At 42.9% G+C, this 20450-nt stretch overlaps 1 protein-coding gene across 1 annotated transcript in view; it reads right to left on the bottom strand.

The window, feature by feature from the left end:
* LOC105540271 (A disintegrin and metalloproteinase with thrombospondin motifs 12) overlaps positions 1-20450 on the bottom strand; it is a 234964-nt gene that overhangs the window by 23738 nt on the left and 190776 nt on the right. The window contains exons 19-21 of the mRNA XM_011980815.1: positions 15288-15440; positions 3589-3765; positions 30-173 (exon numbers count right to left, since the gene is read on the bottom strand). Coding sequence (XP_011836205.1) covers positions 30-173; positions 3589-3765; positions 15288-15440 — 474 coding nt within the window. The remainder of the gene's footprint in view (positions 1-29; positions 174-3588; positions 3766-15287; positions 15441-20450) is intronic.

Consider the following 20450-nt stretch of genomic DNA (forward strand, 5'->3'; position numbering starts at 1 on the left):
AAAAAAAAGTATGTATAAACGAGTCTTACCAGGTCCCAGTTCCCAGTGGCCCAGTGACAGCAGAGGTGCTCATTGCAAGACATGGTGGATGTGGGTCTTTTTGTCCAGTCACAGAGGCCTCCTGGACAGAACACTTCTCTCTCCTGAACTCCGCCTCCACAGGACCTGGAGCACTGATACACAGCAGTGACAAGATTAGGTAAAAGTCAGGTGGAGACATGTTTAATGATAAGTGAAGAACTTCGTATTGTCATTTTGTTGTGTACAGTGTTATTAGGAATATTGGTATCTGTATTGGAATTTATAGCATTCCTGCAAGTTCCTTACAATGACTACTCACTATTTTTCTTTTAAATGCGGAAACAAGAATTAAAGAGAGGCAGAAATATTGATGAAGCAAATCCTGAAGACATAAGGAGGAGAAAAGTCAGAAGATGCCAAATAGTCTAATGTTAAACGATATGTCAAAAGGAAGGATTTTTTTAAAAAAAAACCTAAATGAGTGGTCATTCCAGAATGGATATTATTTTATCTGCATTTTGTCTTCTGAAAAAAGTTTTTTAGAAACAAAAATGTAAAATTTAGGTTTTTTATAATGATTATCTCTGACAGCCCAAAAGGGGGGCACACATTTGCAATACAATTTTGTTTGCCTCCTATTAAAATGAGATTTAGTCTTCCTTTTCCACTGCATAAAGTTTTAGAATTAAATTTGTCCATAGTAGGAGTAATAAAATGGATGGATTCACTCAGGACTTAGATGCATTGGCTGTAATACTCATAAAATAAATTCAAGATGACAAGTCAGATTTCTAAAAGGGTAGAATTCTGAAACATGTCAGGTTTTTGCTTACTAGAATAATTCTGTAAGATACATTATCTCATGTGCATGAGTTTTTTTAGGAGGAAATAAAATAATTCGCCAAGAATATTTGAAAAGTTCTTTGAGTATTTTGAAAAGCACTTTGAAAAATCTTAGTTTTAGCATGGTTACAACAATAACAACAAGATAATTATGGCTGTCTTGCAAACATCATGTCCATCACATCAGGTAGTGTGTGTGTGGTAGTATCATAGAAAATAGGGAAATTATATGCAATTAATCTTTTTTTTTTGAGACGGAGTCTCGCTGTGTCTCCCAGGCTGGAGTGCAGTGGCATGATCTCGGCTCACTGCAAGCTCCGCCTCCCGGGTTCACGCCATTCTCCCGCCTCAGCCTCCCAAGTAGCTGAGACTACAGGCGCCCGCCACCACGCCCAGCTAGTTTTTTGTATTTTTAGTAGAGACGGGGTTTCACCATGTTAGCCAGGATAGTCTGGATCTCCTGACCTCGTGATCCACCCGCCTCGGCCTCCCAAAGTGCTGGGATTACAGGCTTGAGCCACTGCGCCCGGCCGCAATTAATCTTTTCTGCTCAATAAAAGAACTAATGTAGCACCTTCACAATATTCCAGCTTTGAGAATCAACATCAACTTTTTCCCACTTATTCAATCTGTTTTTAACCCCATCTGAGGAGACAGGGAGAGGAATTCCACATCTGGGGTTCCTGTGCATACCTACCTATGTGCACATAGATTCAGCACCACCTGGCCAAGTAATTTCCAGGAAAAGGGGGTCAAAAAAGTGGTTCTCAAATGTTCCTCAGACCAGCAACTTCAGCATCTTCTGAGTGTTTGTTAGAAATGCAAAATTTCAGGCCCCACCTCAGATCCCCTGAATTGGCCATTCTGGGGGTAGGACCCATCCATCTGTGCATTGACAAGCCCTCCAGGTTGTCCTGAAGCATGATAAAGCTTGACTACCACTGGTGTAGAGATGGTCCCATAGCTAAAATGCATCTGCCATGGAGGGTAGTCGGGGCGGGCCGATATGCTTGCCAGATGGGTTCATAACATTCCCAGGATGGCAGTCAGCACCACAGGCAGGGAAAGTACCTAAAGATGCCCAATTCCTTAACAGCAGCTCCGGGTACTCAACTGACTTTTACATTTTCTATCTCTACTGCTGCTTAAGAGGGAACTCTACCACCTTTGTGGTTTGCTCAAAACAGGCAATTTAGAAAGAAGGGTGAGAGAAGGGCTTCAGGGAACAGGCTCCTGATGGGGATCCTGGAAGCTACTGAGGAAACAAAAGGATAGATCTTTTTCATAACCAGAAAGATTTGATTGCTCATCTTTGATCGCCTGCAAATGCCATTTCTCTGACAGGGCAACCTAAGCTCGTCTCTGAATTCCTGGATTCTGGAAGCTGCTGCTTGAACAGGTCCAGGCCAGGCTCAGTACCTATGGAGAGTTTGGAGGTCTGGGTTCAGAGCCTGGGAGTAGCAGGCACTTCACGTACTCCAGAAGTAGGCAGGGGAAGGAGGATGAAGAGGGGACAGTGGTGGCTGCTGCCCCAGAAAACTCTAGGTAGTGGCCCAGAGCCTCAGGAATCAGTGTGGATGCTTGGCCGGTGGGTGGTAAGTAAGTCGGGGCTCAGTCCTCCACAGGCTTTGACACTAACTCTGTAGCCTCAGGTTGGGATTCTTTGCCTTCTCTTCACTGGCACATGGTAAGTGTACCGCAAAGTAGTTATTGATTCATTCTTTCTCCTTAGTTCACTTTTTGTTCAATGCCCATTGGGCTAAGTTCCATAGCACAGCAGGATCAAAGATGGGCAATCAAAGATGAGCAATCAAATATTTCTTGTTGCGAATGCCTTATGTTTGAATTAAAACTCCATTTATTTTCTCATTGTGTGTCTCAGGTAGGTTTCTCAACCTAAGTCTCAATTTCTTCCCCTATAAAATAGGATTAAAAATGCCTACCATCGAGGTCATGGAGAGAATTAAACCAAGTATCGCAGGCAAACTGCCTAGCTCCTGGACGCACTCAAAATATGGGGGCTTCCTTTTTTTTATTGTTATTTTTTGGTCTTCTTTCTATCATTTGTGGATGTAGTTGGGAGTATGTTTTAGCTGTTGAGATATTTAAACATTTGTCTGTTGAAAAATGAGATCATCACACTTCACCAAAGAACCTCACCAAAGTAACCTTGTTTCCATGTGTCAAAGTAAAACTAAGACCCAGCAGAGCCAGGGCCCTCATAAAGAGAGCACACACACACACACTCACTATTTGTACAATGATCTGAGAGATGGAAGAGATGAAACTCTAATATTATACTGTGTGGAAAAGATGGGGCTGTTTCTCCCAGCCTGACTGCAGAAGCCTCAGAGAGGCGTGTCAGGCTCTGTCTGCAAATGGCTCTCATCAGACTCGTCCTTGTTCAAATAATCCCATTGTATTCATTTCCCCAGCAGGAACACCAATTTCCCGGTATATCCATTGGGAGACCAGATTGCAACATAACACTGAACTGTTGTGATTAAAACCATAACACATTGTCTTTTCCATGGAATTTTTTCACCTCCTGAAAGTGTTAGACCCATTTGGCTTCCCAGATACAGGGTGGGGTCACTGAACAGAGGCCAGTCATTGGCAGGATGCAGGTGTGGTCTTCCCTGATTTCTACATTTATGCAGTAACACCGAGATTCATGGCTTGCCAGGTTGTGTGAAGACATCGCTCCCTTTCTGGGCGCCATACCTGGCTCCAAGGCTCCACCTGCCACACCCCACAGGGCTCGGGGTTACAGCTCATGCTCAATGGGGGAGGAATGCCGGCCAGGAACTGGCAGTGAAATGGCCTCAGGTTCCGGTGGTCCCGGCTGTCCACGCACTGAATCTCGCGTATCTTGAAGCCCCCACTGCAGTTTCTGGAGCACTGTATGGAAAGCAAAAGCAAAGGCGATCTCTGAGTCATTGGCATCAGGCCTCCCTTCCTTCCCCTCAGCCGTGGAGGTGCCAGGCATCCAGTCATAAAGAGCGGTTAGGTCTAGTTCTGGTGAACCCTGCTTTCCCTCCTACACCACAGAGCAGGAGGCACCCCAGCAGCTCCTGATACCGGGAAACACATGCTTGGCCCAAACTCTGTTGAGGGCCAACAGAGGTGGGTGAGAATTCCAGTTCTGCCACTCACTAGTCATGAGTCCCTGGGCCTGTCACTGAAGTACGCTGAGCCTCAGGTGTCCCATCTCTAAACTGGGATCATAACTGCTACCTCACGGCTGTGGGGAGATTATAGACCCTGGGGCTGGAGTGCCTGCTGGCACAGCATCTGCCCCAGTGGGTGGCCGTTCCCTCTGGAAGTCAGTATTTGCTGGAGGCAGAGTGGCCTGCCTATCCCTTCCCAGGAGTAGGCATTGCTGCTAAGCCTTCTCCACCTTTCCTTCAGAATGCTGGTTTTCTCTATGATGCTGGATGCAGAATACGATAGTATGTCTCTCTCATGAAGGGTCTTGAGTAGGGAAATAAACTGCATAACTACTCAGTGGTTTGACCCATGGGTGTGAGCAAAGGGTGTCCTTGCCCCCACCCTCACCATTCCTCCTGTAGCGCCATCACCTGCAGCCATCACTGAGAGTCTTCTCAGCACTTGCCCCCGATAGCCACCACACAGGCCCTACTCACTCCCCTCCTCTCTGACCCCACCCGCTGTGCAGCAGCCCAGGTTCCCCAGCAGGCTGCTGACTTCCCTTGGACGGTGATAAACACTGATGGGCCTGGGTCACCCACAACCAAGTTTACCCAGCCTGTTCCAGAGTGCTGCTTTGTTGACTCTCTGACCACTTGGATTTTGGCAGTTCCCCACTCTCCCACCTATAAAGATCTTATCTGATCATAACTTGAGCGTCTGGGACTTGCTCTCTGGTCTGTTTAGAACTCTAGTGCTTGCCATAGCCCTTCTGCTTATCTTCCCGCTGCAGCCTGGTGTCTCATGGCCAGACCTGGCCTGATGGGTCTTGTCACTGCCCACACTGAGGTGGGGAACTGAGGTAGGTGGGATGGAGGCTAACATCTGTGCTCGTCAGCCCAGGTTCTTCCCCAGGTTCTCCTCGGGTTAATACAATGACCTTGGGGTTCCCATGTCCTGAATGTTCCTTCCTCTATTCTCTGCATTACCCACTACTGTTCTTTTTTTTAATGCCTCAGTTTCAATGGCACCTCTTCTGAGAGGTCCCCCTGCAATACCTGATCTAAAGGAGGTGATTTCTCTTGTAATTTGTCTCAGCTCCTCTTCTGTTTTCATCCCATAAAGCTAAACTGCAGAGCAACTTTTATTGATTTTGTCCATCCTTTCTACTATCCATCACTGCCATGAAAGCAGAGCCTGCCCTGCCCTGTTCTGCATCGCACCATGGGTCCCTAGCACAGGGACAGGCACAGTGTAGATGGCCATTATGAAGCTGTTGAATCAACATTGAATTATGAGAAAATGCCAGCTGGGAGGGCTCCCAATGGGCTAAAGAGATCTCTGGTAATTACAGGATAAATAATGTGTTTCTTTACCCTCTGAATCCTTCCATCAGTGATCTCATTGGCAGTCTTGGCCAAGGAAACAAGTCACCAAGAAAGGGTGTCCCTTGCTGTAAGGTATATTTTCATCTGGCTCTTCTCTCTGAAGGGTAAAAGACCACGCTGTCTTTCTGGCTATGGTGGAATAGCCATGATTCTAGGGCTGTAGTTGAGGAAAGAAAATTCCTCAAGACTTTTCAGTAGACATAGACCCCAAAACAGTGCTCCCCCTTCTTCCTCTGATTGGCAGATTTCACCAAGTCACCTGACTTCGAACATCAGTCTGTAGCTTGGAAACACATGGGCCCATGTGACAAGGGGGCAGATTGATGCTCTGATACTTCCATAAATCAAGTGTGTTTAGGTTATCAGAAATAAGCAATACTTGCTAACAGCTTCTCAAAAGTACAAATGGAAAACTTTATTTTCCTGCCACACAATAAACACACAAAGAAAAACAGTAACAGCAAACTTAAAATTCACCACAGAACAAATGAGAAAGCATGCTAATAGCTTCCACTCAAAGCAACTATTTGTCTGACAAAATAAATTTCCAGGAAATAGCACATAGTTAAAACAAGAGTACTTTTTATTAGGAAAAGGGGATTTAAAAGACATAAGCATAAAATGAGACTTTACTATTTTATTTTCCATTTGTTGGTATAATCTATTATTCCTAAACTTATTTTTCAAATTAGCATTACTCTTTTGTCAAGAGCATATTCACATTCAGTGGGAAATAAAATTTATTAATATGCTGAAGTTAGTAATAAGGGAAGACACTCACTAAATCTATGATTATTCCATTCCATTTTCAAAAGAGCCTCTGATTCTGTTAGCAAGAGGGAAGTGACAGCATATTAAGTCACTCCAGTCCTAATGCTCTTTTGCTTTTGTGTGCTGAATGACAATTGTGATATTCATTTTCTTATTGCCTGAGAGGAGGGCTGTTTGTATTCCTGTTTTCCTAATGTAACATCTGCGAACCAGACTGAGGACAAGAGGCAGGCTAATGAGAACAGAAAGACTGGAGAATGCCCTGTTGAAACCAAACAGGTCTGATAGAATCCAGTTACCACATCACTATATCAGTTTGCTTAACTCCTATGATTTGCAAAGCAAACTGAGTTAGAATGAAAAATACCCTTAGCTTACTGGGGCCACTGGCAGAGGTAAAATGAAATCAAAACCTTTTCTTTCTTGTGCTATTTTTGATTTATGAAGTCTTCCTAATACACTTCCCAGGTTGGACTCCTACAGAGTGTTCAGAGAAGTATAGCACAACTAGCAAACATAGGACTGGGGGACTAACAGACCAAATCCATCTATGACCCTGGCATCAGGTGGCTATGTGACTTCAGATTAATCACTGTACTTCTCTAAGCCTCCATTTCTCCATTGGTATTCAAAAGAGGATAAACTAGATGATTAAACTATCACAGCATTCTAGAGTGTCATAAATGTATGAGATCACTGAGTTTGTGCTCTGTTTTGATTTCAGAATACTTTCTTCCTCTCAAAGTTATACATCAAATACTAAATTGAGATATGGAAAGAATTCCTTTCTGACCTTTTCCTTATGCTAAACACATTCATAAGACCCTTAAAATAATTTGAAGATCAGATAGTTGTAGGTGTGCAGTCTTATTTCTGGGTTCTCTATTCTGATCCATTGGTCCATGTGTCCGTTTTTTTACCAGTACCATGCTGTTTTGGTTACTGTAGCCCTGTAGTATATTTTGAAGTCTCTTAGCCTGATGCCTCCAGCTTTGTTCTTAAGCAATTACAATATAAGCAAAAATTGACAAATGGGATCTATTAAACTAAAGAGCGTCTGTACAGCAAAAGAAATTATCAACAGAGTAAACACACAACCTACAGAATGGGAGAAAACTTTTGCAAACTATGCATCTGACAAAGCTCTAATATCCAACATCTCTAAGGCACTTAAATTGATACCCAAAAACAAAAAAACACAAAAAACAAGCAACTACATAAAAAAGTGGGCAAAGGACATGAACAGACACTTTTCAAAAAAAGATATACATGAGGTCAACAGTCATATGAAAAATAGCTCAACATCACTGATCATTAGAGAAATGCAAATCAAAACCACGATGAGATACCATTTCATACCTGTCAAAGTGGCTATTATTAAAAAGTAAAAAAAATAACAGATGCTGACGAGGCTGTGGAGAAAAAGGAATGCTTATATACTGTTGGTAATAGAGTATATTAATTCAGCCATTGTGAAAGACGGTGTTGGTGATTCCTCAAGACCTAAAGACAGAAATACTATTTGACCCAGCAATTCCATTACTGGGAATATACATTATTCTGTTATAAAGACACATGTACACATATGTTCACTATGGCACTATCCACAACAGCAAAGACATGGAATCAACCTAAATGCCCATCAATGATAAACTGGTTAAAGAAAATGTGGTAATATACACAATGCAATACTACAAAGCCATAAAAAAGAATGAGATCATGTCCTTTGCAGGAACATGGATAGAGCCAGAGGCCATTATCCTTAGCAAACTAACACAGGAACAGAAAACCAAATACCATGTGTTCTCACTTATAAGTGGGAGCTAAATGATAAGAACACATGGACACATGGAGGGGAACAACACACACTGGGGACTAATGGAGGGTGGAATGTAGGAGGAGGGAGAGGATCAGGAAAAATAACTAATGGGCACTAGGTTTAATACCTGGGTGATGAAATAATCTGTACAAGAAACCCCCATGACACAAGTTTACCTATGTAGCAAACCTGCACTTGTACTCCAAACTTAAAATAAAAGTTAAAAAAAATTTATTCCAAAAATTCTAAGCGGAACAGCATCAACATTCATGGGTCTGCGCGTCCCTCTCCCCATCCCACTTTCCCCTCATTGAGCACTTACTATGTTCCAAGCTCTGTACCTCTACCCTAAGTAGTTTGCAATCTAGCTAGGGCAGGGGAAGTCACATAAATGAATAGAAGAAATAAAGATTACAAGCCATAGTTATCTACAATCTAGTGAGGACACAAAGGAGGACACAGTCAACTTCACCTGAAGAAGTCAAGAAAAGCTTAAATAAAGGAGTCAAAGCTTGAGCTGAATCTTAATGAGTAAATGCTCATGTGACTGGCAAAATAGTGTGGGGGACATTTGAAGTGGCGGCAATGGCATGCACAGAGGCTGTGAACCCACACGGCTTGACTGGGAACAGTAAGTTGGTCAGAATGCTAAGGGGGTAGGGTAGACAGAGAAGATGGGCAGAGGCCATCATGGAGAGCCTTGTGGTCTGGACATTAGTGGTCTTGGGGTCATTTCTTGTATGTTCTAAAGGTTTCCATTTAATTGGCACTTGTCTAACCATTTCTTCTTGAGAATCTCTTAATCTGAAATGCTCAGGGATGTCAAGAGAGGGTGATGGTTTAGACACAGAAAAAAATTGTATCAAGAGGAAAACTGTTGGGAACAAGCCCCCCAAAATCTGGCCATAAACTGGCCCCAAGACTGGCCATAAACAAAATCTCTGCAGCACTGCGACATGTTCATGATGGCCATGACGCTCATGCTGGAAGGTCGTGGGTTTACGGGAATGAGGGCAAGGAACACTTGGCCTGCCCAGGGCAGAAAACCGCTTAAAGGCATTCTTAAGCCACAAACAATACCATGAACGATTTGTGCCTTAAGGACATGCTCCTGCTGCAGTTACCTAGCCCAACCTATTCCTTTAATTCGGCCCATTCCTTCGTTTCCCATAAGGGATACTCTTAGTTTATTTAATATGTATAGAAACAATGCTAATGACTGGCTTGCTGTTAATAAATATGTGGGTAAATCTCTGTTCGGGGTTCTCAGCTCTGAAGGCTGTGAGACCCCTGATTTCCCACTTCACACCTCTATATTTCTATGTGTGTGTCTTTAATTCCTCTAGCGTCGCTGGATTGGGGTCTTCCCAACTGAGCTGGTCTCAGCAGAAAATAAATGCAGGGATACTCAGTGTATGATCCACCTTTCTGCTACTCAATTTTTGCCTTCATAGGATAGAAGCTCTCCTATAACATACAATCCTAGGTTCTGACTTTTGCACACTGGACTTTAGTAATTGTTTCTGGGAACATGCTGTGTATGAAAGTATGGTTTGTCTGTATTAAGCAAAACAAAGGCTATTCCCCCATTTTATTCATTTGTAAAAATTCAGGTCCATAAAATGCAGCACTGCCACAGACAATCTGTAAAATTCAATAAACTTGGAGACAAGAACTAGAATAAGACAGAAGGACTAGTTAGCAAATACATGAAATCCAAGGCCATAAGGAATGGCTGTCACTTCCTGTTACTTTCTGGCAAATAACTTAGATGATAAAGTTACCGCTAAAATAAAATGGCAACGTTGCCTCTGTGGGAAGACAGATTATTACAAATAAAAGGTAAAAATATTTCTGATTCATTTCAGAAATAAATCAAAGTCTGCTAGACTCAACTATGAAAAGGGCAATGTTCATTCTAACAGAAGTAATAAAGGGGTTGTCAAATCAGCAGTTCTCAAAACTTCAGAAGAAGCAGACAAAATGTCAGTGAGGAAGTGTGTGGAGCTGCCGATGATGCATGGTTTTGCTGTCAAACCCAGCTGAGGATTTTTCAAGCTCATTTTTATCTCTTACTACATTTCTTCCATCAGAAGAATCACTTTTTCTCCCATATGAATTTTTTTTTTTTAAATGGGGTCTCACTCTGTTGCCCAGCCTGGAGTGCAGTGGCAGAATCTTGGCTCACTGCAACCTTTGCTTCTTGGGCTCAAGTGATCCATCCACCTCAGCCTCCTGAGTAGCTGGGACTACAGGCATGCGTTCTACCAAGCCGGGCTAATTTTTTGTATTTTCAGTGGAGATGGGGTTTTGCCATATTGCCCAGGCTGGTCTTGAACTGCTGAGGTCAAGTGATCACCTGCCTTGGCCTCCCAAAGTGCTGGGATTACAGGCATGAGCCACTGCGCCCAGCCTCTCCCATACAAATTTTAACATTCTGAAACTGGCATGTGTCCTACAACTGATGTACATATTAATTATGTAGTGTTTCATTTTTTTCTGAAAAGCTGTAGTTAAAATGACATAATCCCCATAAAATGACAAATGGTTTCTTAGAATTGAGACTATTTAATATTAGTTTTGTGATCAAGTATATATTGATGATTTAAATACTCTAAGCTCTAGTTTCCTTAGTGGGAATTATAAAGTCCTGTATTATGGTAAAAATAAAATTGTTTATCCAAAGCTTCCATGCAATGTCAGGCACGTGGCAGCACTAGCACCCACGGTAGGTCAAATCCTCCAGAGTTCAGGAACACGTTGAGCACCCTGACTGTGTAGTACTAGGCAGTGAACACTTTCTCAGGTCACTTTCTCCATTGGCAGGGCTTACTTCACTAACCTGTCCACAGGCCTCCTGCCCCAAGTCCAGGAAGCAAGAGATTCGTAAATGTCCAATAGCCAGCCCTAACCTTTACCTAGAGCTCGATGTTTGTCCAGGGCCTTATTTGAATGGTCTTTTATTATGTACAGAGTTCATTGCATACAATTTCTCTTTTGATCCTTACAACAATTCTACAAAGTAAGTATAGGCAGTATCATCCACTTCATTTCAGGAGTGAGAAAACTAAAGCTCCTAAGTAGTTAGATGAATGGCCAGTGTCACATGCTGATTAGTGACAGAGTAGGGTTATTATCCCAGATCCGTCTGATTCCAAGTCAAGCCCCTCTGCGATTCAATACTGCAGAACTGCATTTTTACAAGACTGCCTCTGGGACAAACCTGAGGATGACAACTTTGCTTTTGTTTCAGACAGATTAATGCATGAAGAGGAAGCAAGCCACTGTGATAAACTACTTCCAGAAACTGGAAAGGTAGAGATCTGAATGTCTCGGTCCTCTGCCATGTTGTAAGGAACATGGCTGTGGTTTGGTGAAGGATAGGCCGAGGTAGGCTGTTTACATCCTGTGTGACTCAGCAAGTTTAGAGTGCAGGTGTGTAACTCCACTTGTTATCACAGCCATGTAGCCCTAACATGGGAAGGCCATGCCATCACTTGGCTCTAAGCCACTGTTGTATGTAAAAGGTATAACTGCCCTGTTTGACACTGTGCAGTCACGTTGGCACCAAGAGAAAGAGAGAGAGCCAAAGCTGTCCATCTGCAAAGATGGACAGAGGGGAGCCAGGACACAGCTTGACTCGCTCATGCCCAGAGAAAAAGAAAGAGTTAAGCTGCTGACCCTGAAAGCAAGGGAGAGTCAGCCGTGCAGCTGTATGTGGGAGCCAGACTAAGCAGCCGAGATGGGGGCGGGCAGTGTGAGAAAGCTGCTGATGAGAGTTGGTGTTGAATAAAATAATCTTTCACCAGCCTACGGCCCCCGAGTGTTCTTTCTGCTCATCCACCCACTCCCTTCGGACTGCAACATGACCTTTGGTATAGTCATAAACCTGACACATGTATATGAGAAAATGTTCACAGCAGTTCTATCAGGCTTCATCAAGAAGTATCGTATTACAGAAATAAGCCAGTAAAACAACCGCAATCCAGACCGCAATCACAGTGGTAGAAGTTCCTGGTGAGTAACCTGGATGCCTCAGGTACGATACCTGTGGGTTCAGGTGAGGCTGCAGCATACCCTGTCATCCTACAAGAATTAAAGTGTTTCTGGATCTGGAGGAGAGATTGCTGGAATAATGCAGAAAATTCCAGGTAAAATTAGAATTTTTCTTTCTGAGAAAGTATCTGTGAAAAGGCAAATGATCAATTTGGCAGAATCTAAACTCTCTGGATATTTAAAGGCAAAACCAGGGATCCTCTTTCCTGCTCTAGATTTTGGAGGTCTGTCACAAAGAGAGCATAAAAGGCCTATCAGAATTAATGAAGCTGAGAGGGAAGGCCTTCAAATCTTTCCTAGCACATGATGTGGACTTCAGACATCCATATGAAACAGGGGTCTCCAGCTACTTGAGGCTGAGGCAGGAGTATTGTTTAAGCACAGGAGGTTGAGACTGGAGTGAGATGTGACTGGGCCACTGCACTCCAGTTTGGGTGACAAAGTGAGACTTCACCTCAAAAAAAATATTAATTAGAAAAAGAGGTCACAATAATCAATATTTGAGATAAAATTTAAGTTAATATCTCTAGGAAAGATAAGCCATGTATGCCAGGGGTCCCCAATCCCTAGTCTGTTATATCTCAGCCTGTTAGGAATCAGGCTGCACAGCAGGAGGTGAGCATCAGGTGAGCAAGCAAAGCTTTATCTGTATTTACAGCTGCTCCCCATCACTCACATTACTGCCTGAACTTGACCTCCTGTCAGATCAGCAGCAGTATTAGATTCTCATAGGAATGCAAACCCTATTGTGAACTGTGCTTGCAAGGGATATAGGCTGCACACTCATTATGAAAATCTAATGCCTGATGATCTGTCACTGTCTCCCATCACCCCTAGATGGGACCATCTAGTTGCAGGAAAACAAGCTCAGGGCTCCCACTGACTCTACATTATGGTGAGTTGTGTAATTATTTCATTATATATTACAATGTAATAATAATAGAAATAAAGTACACAATAAATGTAACATGCTTGAATCATCCCAAAACCATTTCCCCAGTCTGTGGAAAAGAATTTTGTAGAGATCACAAAACTGGTTTCTAGTGCCAAAAAGGTTAGGGACTGCTCATGTATGCAATACCCATAATAGTAGTCAGAAAAAACAAAAATCAGGGCAACTGACAATCAGTAGTTAAATAGTATCTTTGATATAAGGTTCATCTATTATCTAACAAAAGAGACACTTTCTTTACTGGTAGGAATAGAGTAATTTTGAGGATTAGCTTTTAGATATAGCAGTTACCTCATTCTAGCTGAATTTGATGATGTGTTGGAAATAACTCCTACAAAACCACTCAGGGCACTACAGAGATTCATCAATATATCTGCAACTCTATAGGCCATGAGAGAGAGAGAGAGAGAGGCATGAGAGAGACCCTATAGGCCAGGCAAGAGTCAAGCCAGGCTTTCCTTAGGAGGCTGGACCCCAGAGATGAGCTTGCTGATCTCTCATCTAGGGTTTGCACTGGCTAGAGTCCCTCAGGCTGGAGCTGACCTTTTCAAAACGCAAGTTATTTCACACATCTATCCTTTTCATGAGCCATGTAATTTCCAGCGAAATGACTATTCCCAGTGAGAGGAAAGTGGAACTTAAGACTTGGTCAACATTTGGCAAGCTCAGGTATATGAGATGTTTCTTGAGATTTCTCTGGATATGGAAGAGAAGTTGTAGCCAAACTTTCAGTCCTTGTTGGATCCTGAGTTTGTCATGAATTGGAAGAGAAATAAAAAAGACTAGTATTGATTCTTGAAAGAAAAATGATATAGAAGGAGAAAGAAGGTGGTAATTTTCTCAAGGAGTAGCCTCACAGCCCCTCTCTTCCAAAGACCAGAGCCTTGCTTTGGGAAAGGGTCCTAAAGACCAACCATCAGACAGGAGCATCCCATGTTCCTGTCTGATGCTAAGTCTGCCAGGAGAACCAGAGACAGAAATGCCCAGTGTAACACCTCTGGGTCCTATTTGTCTGGGGACATGAGCTCTTCCCTAGATGAAGAAATGAATGTCTAGAGGTGACATCAGCTTCCCTAAACCTCTTGGATAGCTCTTTCTTTTCCTTTCTCCTGTGTCTCAGCTATCAAGAGGAACCATCTCCCTAGAGAGAAGACAGGGGTCCACCAGGCTTCCTAGGGTTGAGCATGTATGGCAAACAGGTATATGCACAGCTCACACCTCTGTACTCCCTACCTGCCAACTGGCCCTCAATCTCGCTGCTGACCAGTGTCTTAGAGCCCTGAATTATCCCCCAAGGGCTGGCTAAGCCCCAGTCCAGCCATGACAAGCAGATCAGGCCTAGTTAGTGTCTCAAAGCACCAAAGCTAACTAATCTGAAAACCAGATACATTCTTTTCACGAGGAACTATGCAGACAGCACAGCAAAATGAGTAATCACAGTAAGATTAGCAAAGATGGTAAAATTGCACTTCAGAAAGATCAGTATGGTTGGGTACGGTGGCTCATGCCTGCAATCTCAGCACTTTGGGAGGCCGAGGCAGGTGGATAGCTTGAGGTCAGGAGTTCGAGACCAGCCTGGCCAACATGGTAAAACCCCATCTCTGCTAAAAATACAAAAATCAGCCTGGCCTGGTGGTGGGTGCCTGTAATCCCAGCTATTCAGGAGGCTAAGGCATGAGAATCGCTTGAACCTGGGAGGCAGAGGTTGCAGTGAGCCAAGATCATGCCACTGCATTTCAGCCTGGGTGACAGAGCGAGAATCTGTCTCAAAAAAATAAAAATAAAAAGAAATAAGAAGATCAGTGCAGGGAGTACGCTTTTAAAGACCAATTATTCTTTATATCTCAGCTTTCTTTTCATTTTGGGTCTGGAAGATTAAACTGTATATTTGCTTTGTAAAGCACAGGTGATTCATGATTTAATTATATTTGTGATAATATAGGATTATTCATTAAAATGCTAAATTGAAGTAATATAGAAATAGCATTGCATGCTGGAGAAGCAATTGATAACCCAAACTTAACTTTTCTGGTTTATCTTGTAAGAGAAAGGTCAGGTGGGTTACCACATGTGGGTTAATGAAAACTGTACTTCTAAGACTTTTGTGTAACTTGAAGTAGGCCTATGGTAATGCCCATGATTTACTCATCCCCGATTTTATAAGACGCAAAAGGGAAACAGAAAGGTAGAAAAAAACCCGACTTTGGCAAGTGCTTATATAAGATTCCCTCCCCAACCCATCCCCACCTTCTCTACCTCCAAGACTCTGCCAAGCCTGATAAGTTACCTTGCTCCAGTTTCCCACTTTCCAGCCAGCACAGGGACGGAGGTGGCATCGCTTTGCGGGGTCAGGTCTCTGGATGGCCGCGCAGTCGGAATCCATCTGGGTGCTGCACTCCACCCTTCTCCAGTAGGCCCCCAGACCACATGTGGTGGAGCACTGTGGCAGGGAAGGAGAGAGATGACAGAGGCTGAGTGTCACCTTCCCACACATGCCCCATCGCTGGGATCCTGGAGTCAGTTCTCAGTCCTGGCTGCTCACTAATACTGCCCATAGAGCTTTTTAAAAATTACCAACACTTGGGACACCCCACCTACACAAATTAATCTGAATCTCTTGGGGTAGGACCCAGGGATGCTCAGTATTAAAAATAACTCCCCAGCTGATTTTAACAAACAACCACGGTTGAGAAACCCTGATTTGTATGTGGAAGAAAAATTCAATGCAAATGGAAATTTGCTTCCCTTTAAAACTTATCCCGGCAGGCCAGGTGCAGTGGCTCATGCCTCAGTCTTTGGGAGGCTGAGGCAGGAGGATCCTTTGAGCCCAGGAGTTTCAGATCACCTGGGCAACATAGGGAGAACTCATCTCTAAAGAAATTTAAAAATTAGCCAGGCATGGTGTTGTATACTTGCATTCCTAGCTACTTAGGAGGCTGGGTGGCGAGGACTGCTTGAACCTGGGAATTTGAGGCTGCAGTGAGCTATGATTGCACCACTGCACTCCAGCCTGGGTGCCAGGGTGAGATCCTATCTCAAAAGAAAAAAAAAATTAATTATCCTGGCATGATTGCCCAGGGGGCTGCAGAGAAGCTGCCACATTTCCTACCAATGCTGTTCACAGTAGATGTCAGGTCTAGGTGTCTGCCCCTTGCCTCTCCTCTCTAACACTGAAGGATACTATCTCACCTATTTCCCTCCATGACAAACCTGCGTTGTAGACTGGTATCATCATGGTGTAGATGAACAGACAGGCTTTCAGATCTGACCTGCCCAAAGGGTTTTCTGTCTCTAAAACTCAGAACAATATTTGTTACAGTAGTGCTCCTCAAACCTTAGGGAACATATGAATCACCTGGGGGCCTTGCTAAATGCAGATTCTGATTCAGTAGATCTGGGAAGGGGAGGCGACTGTGCCTTTTAGCAAGCTCCCAGGTGCTGCCGATGCTGTGGGTCCTCAGATCACACTTGGAGTTACAAAGATGTTATAGCATGATGCTTTTCATCCCTCGATCCACTGGTGGTGAAGAATTCAGTCGCCTTTTGCCACACATACAGCTCATTCCCCTCAAAGTGTTTTTGTTTGTTTATAATTCTTAAATATCTCAGGTTTAGCAGGGGGTCACTTTGAAAACGATGCAAATGTCCACCACGTAATTTGTTCCCTTTTATGTACCTGATTCTTTCCTGTAACTGATTTTTCTTGCATCCCCTCTCCGCTGCTCATCCTCATTAAAAGGGGCTGTTCCTGGACGAGCAAAACATTGTGCTGAACTAAAAAAAGACAGGGTGGAGGTTCCATCTATGACATGCTTAAGGTTTGATACGCTGTAAAATAAAGACCAGACTTATGTTTCTCTTGTTGTATCTTCACTCTCCATATATATATATATATATATATTTTTTTTTTTTGAGATGTAGTCTCACCCTGTCGTCCAGGCTGGAGTGCGGTGGCATGTTCTTGGCTCACTGCAACCTCTGCCTCCCAGGTTCAAGCAATTCTCCTGCCTCAGCCTCTTGAGTAGCTGGAATTACAGACAACTGCCACCACACCTAGGTAACTTTTGTATTTTTAGCAGAGGCAGGGTTTCACCAAATTGACCAGGCTGGTCTCAAATTCCTGACCTCAGGTGATCTGCCCCCCTTGGCCTCCCAAAGTGTTGGGATTACAGGCATGAGCCACCGCACCCAGCCTTTACTCTCCATATAACTTTATGTTTCATTTTGTGCACGTTCTTGTGTTATAACACATATATAACATAATAGAGTTCTTAGGTAGATAATCTGTAGATCACAGAAAGAGAAAAGTCAAAATTATTTTCTACTACATCATTATCTTTTCCAAGTGGGTCAGTTATAGAGGTAATACATTCTCCTTAAAATTCTTTAGGATTTGATTTCTTTTGTTAAGTTCCTAGCACTTTGTCCTTTGTATCATATTATGTATCTAGGTAATAAAGATAACAGCTGAAGTGCTATAGATTGATTGCACTAATGGCCTGCGTCATTCATACTTCCTTAAACCCATGCTCTTTGCAAGGGGACTTTGTAGCTTCTCTCATCCAGAGGTGGAATTTATTTCTCCGGCTCTTAAATCAGGGCTGTTCTTGTGACTTGCTTTGGCCAACAGAATGCAGTGGATGATGCTGTTCCAGTTCTCAAGAGTTGCTGCTTTCCATTCTTGCTCTTGGACCCCTGCCTCTGCTATGAAAGTAAACCTGGGCTGGCCTGCTGGAGGATGAGGGCTCATTACACCCAGTGACCCTGTGGTGACTGACTAACCAAGTCAAGGGTCAGTGTCCAGGTGTTCAGAACTGGAACTGATGCTCGGGTCACATCAGCACCATATGAACACTGTTCTGAAATGCTGTGGAAAATTGTGCTGTCACTTCCATTCTATACGACCACAGTTTACAGTTAACTGACTGGCCCAAGGGATCTGACTGAATGATGAGGCAATTCAATGACAGGTAAGTCTCTATCAAAATAAGAGCCATACCCATGCATGCTGCATAGCACTGAAGTTCTCTGTTTTGTAAATATGGATCAGAGCAAACACTGAGTACTTCCTATGTGCCCGACATTCTTCTGAGTACCTTACACAGAGTTATTCCTTTTATCTCCTAAGTCATATGAGTTGGGCATTATCATCATCCTCTCTTCATAGATGAGGGAAATGAGGTAGAGTGAGGACGTACAGCTGGTAATTTATTGAGTCAGGACTAAACCCCAGAAAGTCTGGCTTCAAGGTTTATACCTACTTACAGTGTTAGCTCAGCTTTTATATCAATTACTTAATATTTGAAAACACAATTAAAGGAACATGCAGTGTCCAGTGGGGCTGTGGACAGACTCCCACAGGCCAGAAGGCAGGAGGACATTGCAAGAGCGATTTCTGATTACACCCAAGGAACTTTATAAATCACTTCCTGTTTTAGGGATCAGGAAAAGCTTTGTGTAAGATCAGACTCAAAGCTTGATCCTGAACAGGTAGGATTTAAAAGGGCAGAGGAGAAGGGGAAGGAAATTCCAGGGAGAGGAACCAGTATGAACAGAGACCCCAGACTGGGAGAGGCAGGAGGTTTAAGGCAACTGAGCTGTTGAAGCTTAGCATGGATGAAGAAAAGTAGGAGGCAGTACATTTTGAAAGCTTGATTATGTAAGCCTGAGAAGGCTGTTGGATATTGGGTTACGGTAGATTTTATCTGAACAAGTATGAAATGAGGAGATATCAAAGACTTATGAGCAGGAGTTTGGAATGATTAGAATAGCTTTTTGGAGGATGAATTTGGCAGACTCATGTCTTGTGCAACGGTGTGTGGAAAAGATAGGAGAAGGCAGAGGCTGGAGGTGTGTAGACCAGCAAGGAGGCAAGGGCAGGTGTTCTAAGCAGGAGTAGTAACTGAGGTCCTTCACTCTCATCTATTGGGCACCACTGGCATTTGGGACTCAACAATTCTTCCTTATAAGGGACTTTGCTGAATGTCACGAGACTTTTATCATTCATGCCTCTCAGACATCGAATGCTAGTTGCAGCCCCTTCCCCACGTTGTTGTAACAAACAAAAGCATCTTCCTTCATCTGTAAATTCCTCCTACCATCAGATTAGAAACCACTGGGCCTTAGACTAACAACGGACATAAAGAGGAGAGGACAGCAATGATGAGGTGACACTGACTTGAAAAACGATTACAATGTCTTTTTCTGTAAGACAGAGGAAAATTGATATAAATGGTGATTCTACGGGCTCTAAGATGTGGTGAATGGGAGATAAGTGACTCATTACGGAGAGAGGCAACCCCAAAGAAATAGCTTCAGGAATAGGCAGAAATAAAAATCAAGGACAGTGAGGAACTCAAAACTCAGAGTTTTCATTCTGAACCATGACCTCTCTGACAGTTATTTATTATTATTATTATTATTATTTTTTGAGACAGGGTGTCACTCTATCACCCAGCCTGGAGTGCAGTGGCTCGAATTTGCCTTACTGCAACCTCTGCCTCCCGGATTCAAGTGTTTCTCATGCCTCAGGCTCCTGAGTAGCTGGGACTACAGGCATGAGCCACCACGCCTGACTAATTTTTATATTTTTTGTAGAAACAGGGTTTCGCCATGCTGCCCAGGCTCATCTCGAACTCCTGACCTCAAGTGATCCACCCACCTCAGCCTCCCAGAGTGCTGGGATTACAGGTGTGAGCCACTGCGCTGGCCTTCAGCTCTATTTATTAAACATTTTCTCTCAAAACATGCACCAAGGGAGCAGGCACCAGGCCCTGTCACAAGGGGGGACTCCTGCTGAATGTGGAGCTCTATTCTAGTAATAGTCCTTACAGCTTTGAAAACTCTAGAATCTGAGCCAGTATTCTTTTTCCAGCCAAACTGCCAGGAATTAATAGCTGTTAATGGTTCCACTGCTGTTGCCAGGTTTTTTTTTATTGTTTTTTTTTTTTTTGTGAGCTATAATGTATTCAATAATAGTTTATTTCTGTCAAAGTCAGATACTGACGTTTGAGATAGAATTAATTCTTTGTATTTTGATTTACTATAATCAAAACGTGTTAATTAACCTTTGAGCTCAAACAGTAATCATAGTTGATGTGTACTTTATTTTGGCTTAGTTTGCATGGATATAGTAATATCCCATTAAATCAATTAACATTTATCAATTAATTAACATGTATTAAATATTCTCAAGACAAAATAATTAAAACACACTTAAATTCCATAATTCCACAGCTGCTCTGGGTTTTGGTGATGAATGAAAAGATAAGAGGATGGGAAAAAAACTAGTATCTGGATCATCATACAACCATTTTGTTTTTAGAGACAATTTCAGTTCATAGGAGCACCATCCAGCAAACAAAAATTCAAATTAAATAGTTGATTCAAATTGAATAGCCAATGACAGTCAATTCAAATGGAATAGCCAAAAACCCAAATTGAATAGTGG

This window comes from Mandrillus leucophaeus, unplaced genomic scaffold (assembly GCF_000951045.1).
Source record: "Mandrillus leucophaeus isolate KB7577 unplaced genomic scaffold, Mleu.le_1.0 Scaffold218, whole genome shotgun sequence".
NCBI classification, from domain to species: domain Eukaryota; kingdom Metazoa; phylum Chordata; class Mammalia; order Primates; family Cercopithecidae; genus Mandrillus; species Mandrillus leucophaeus.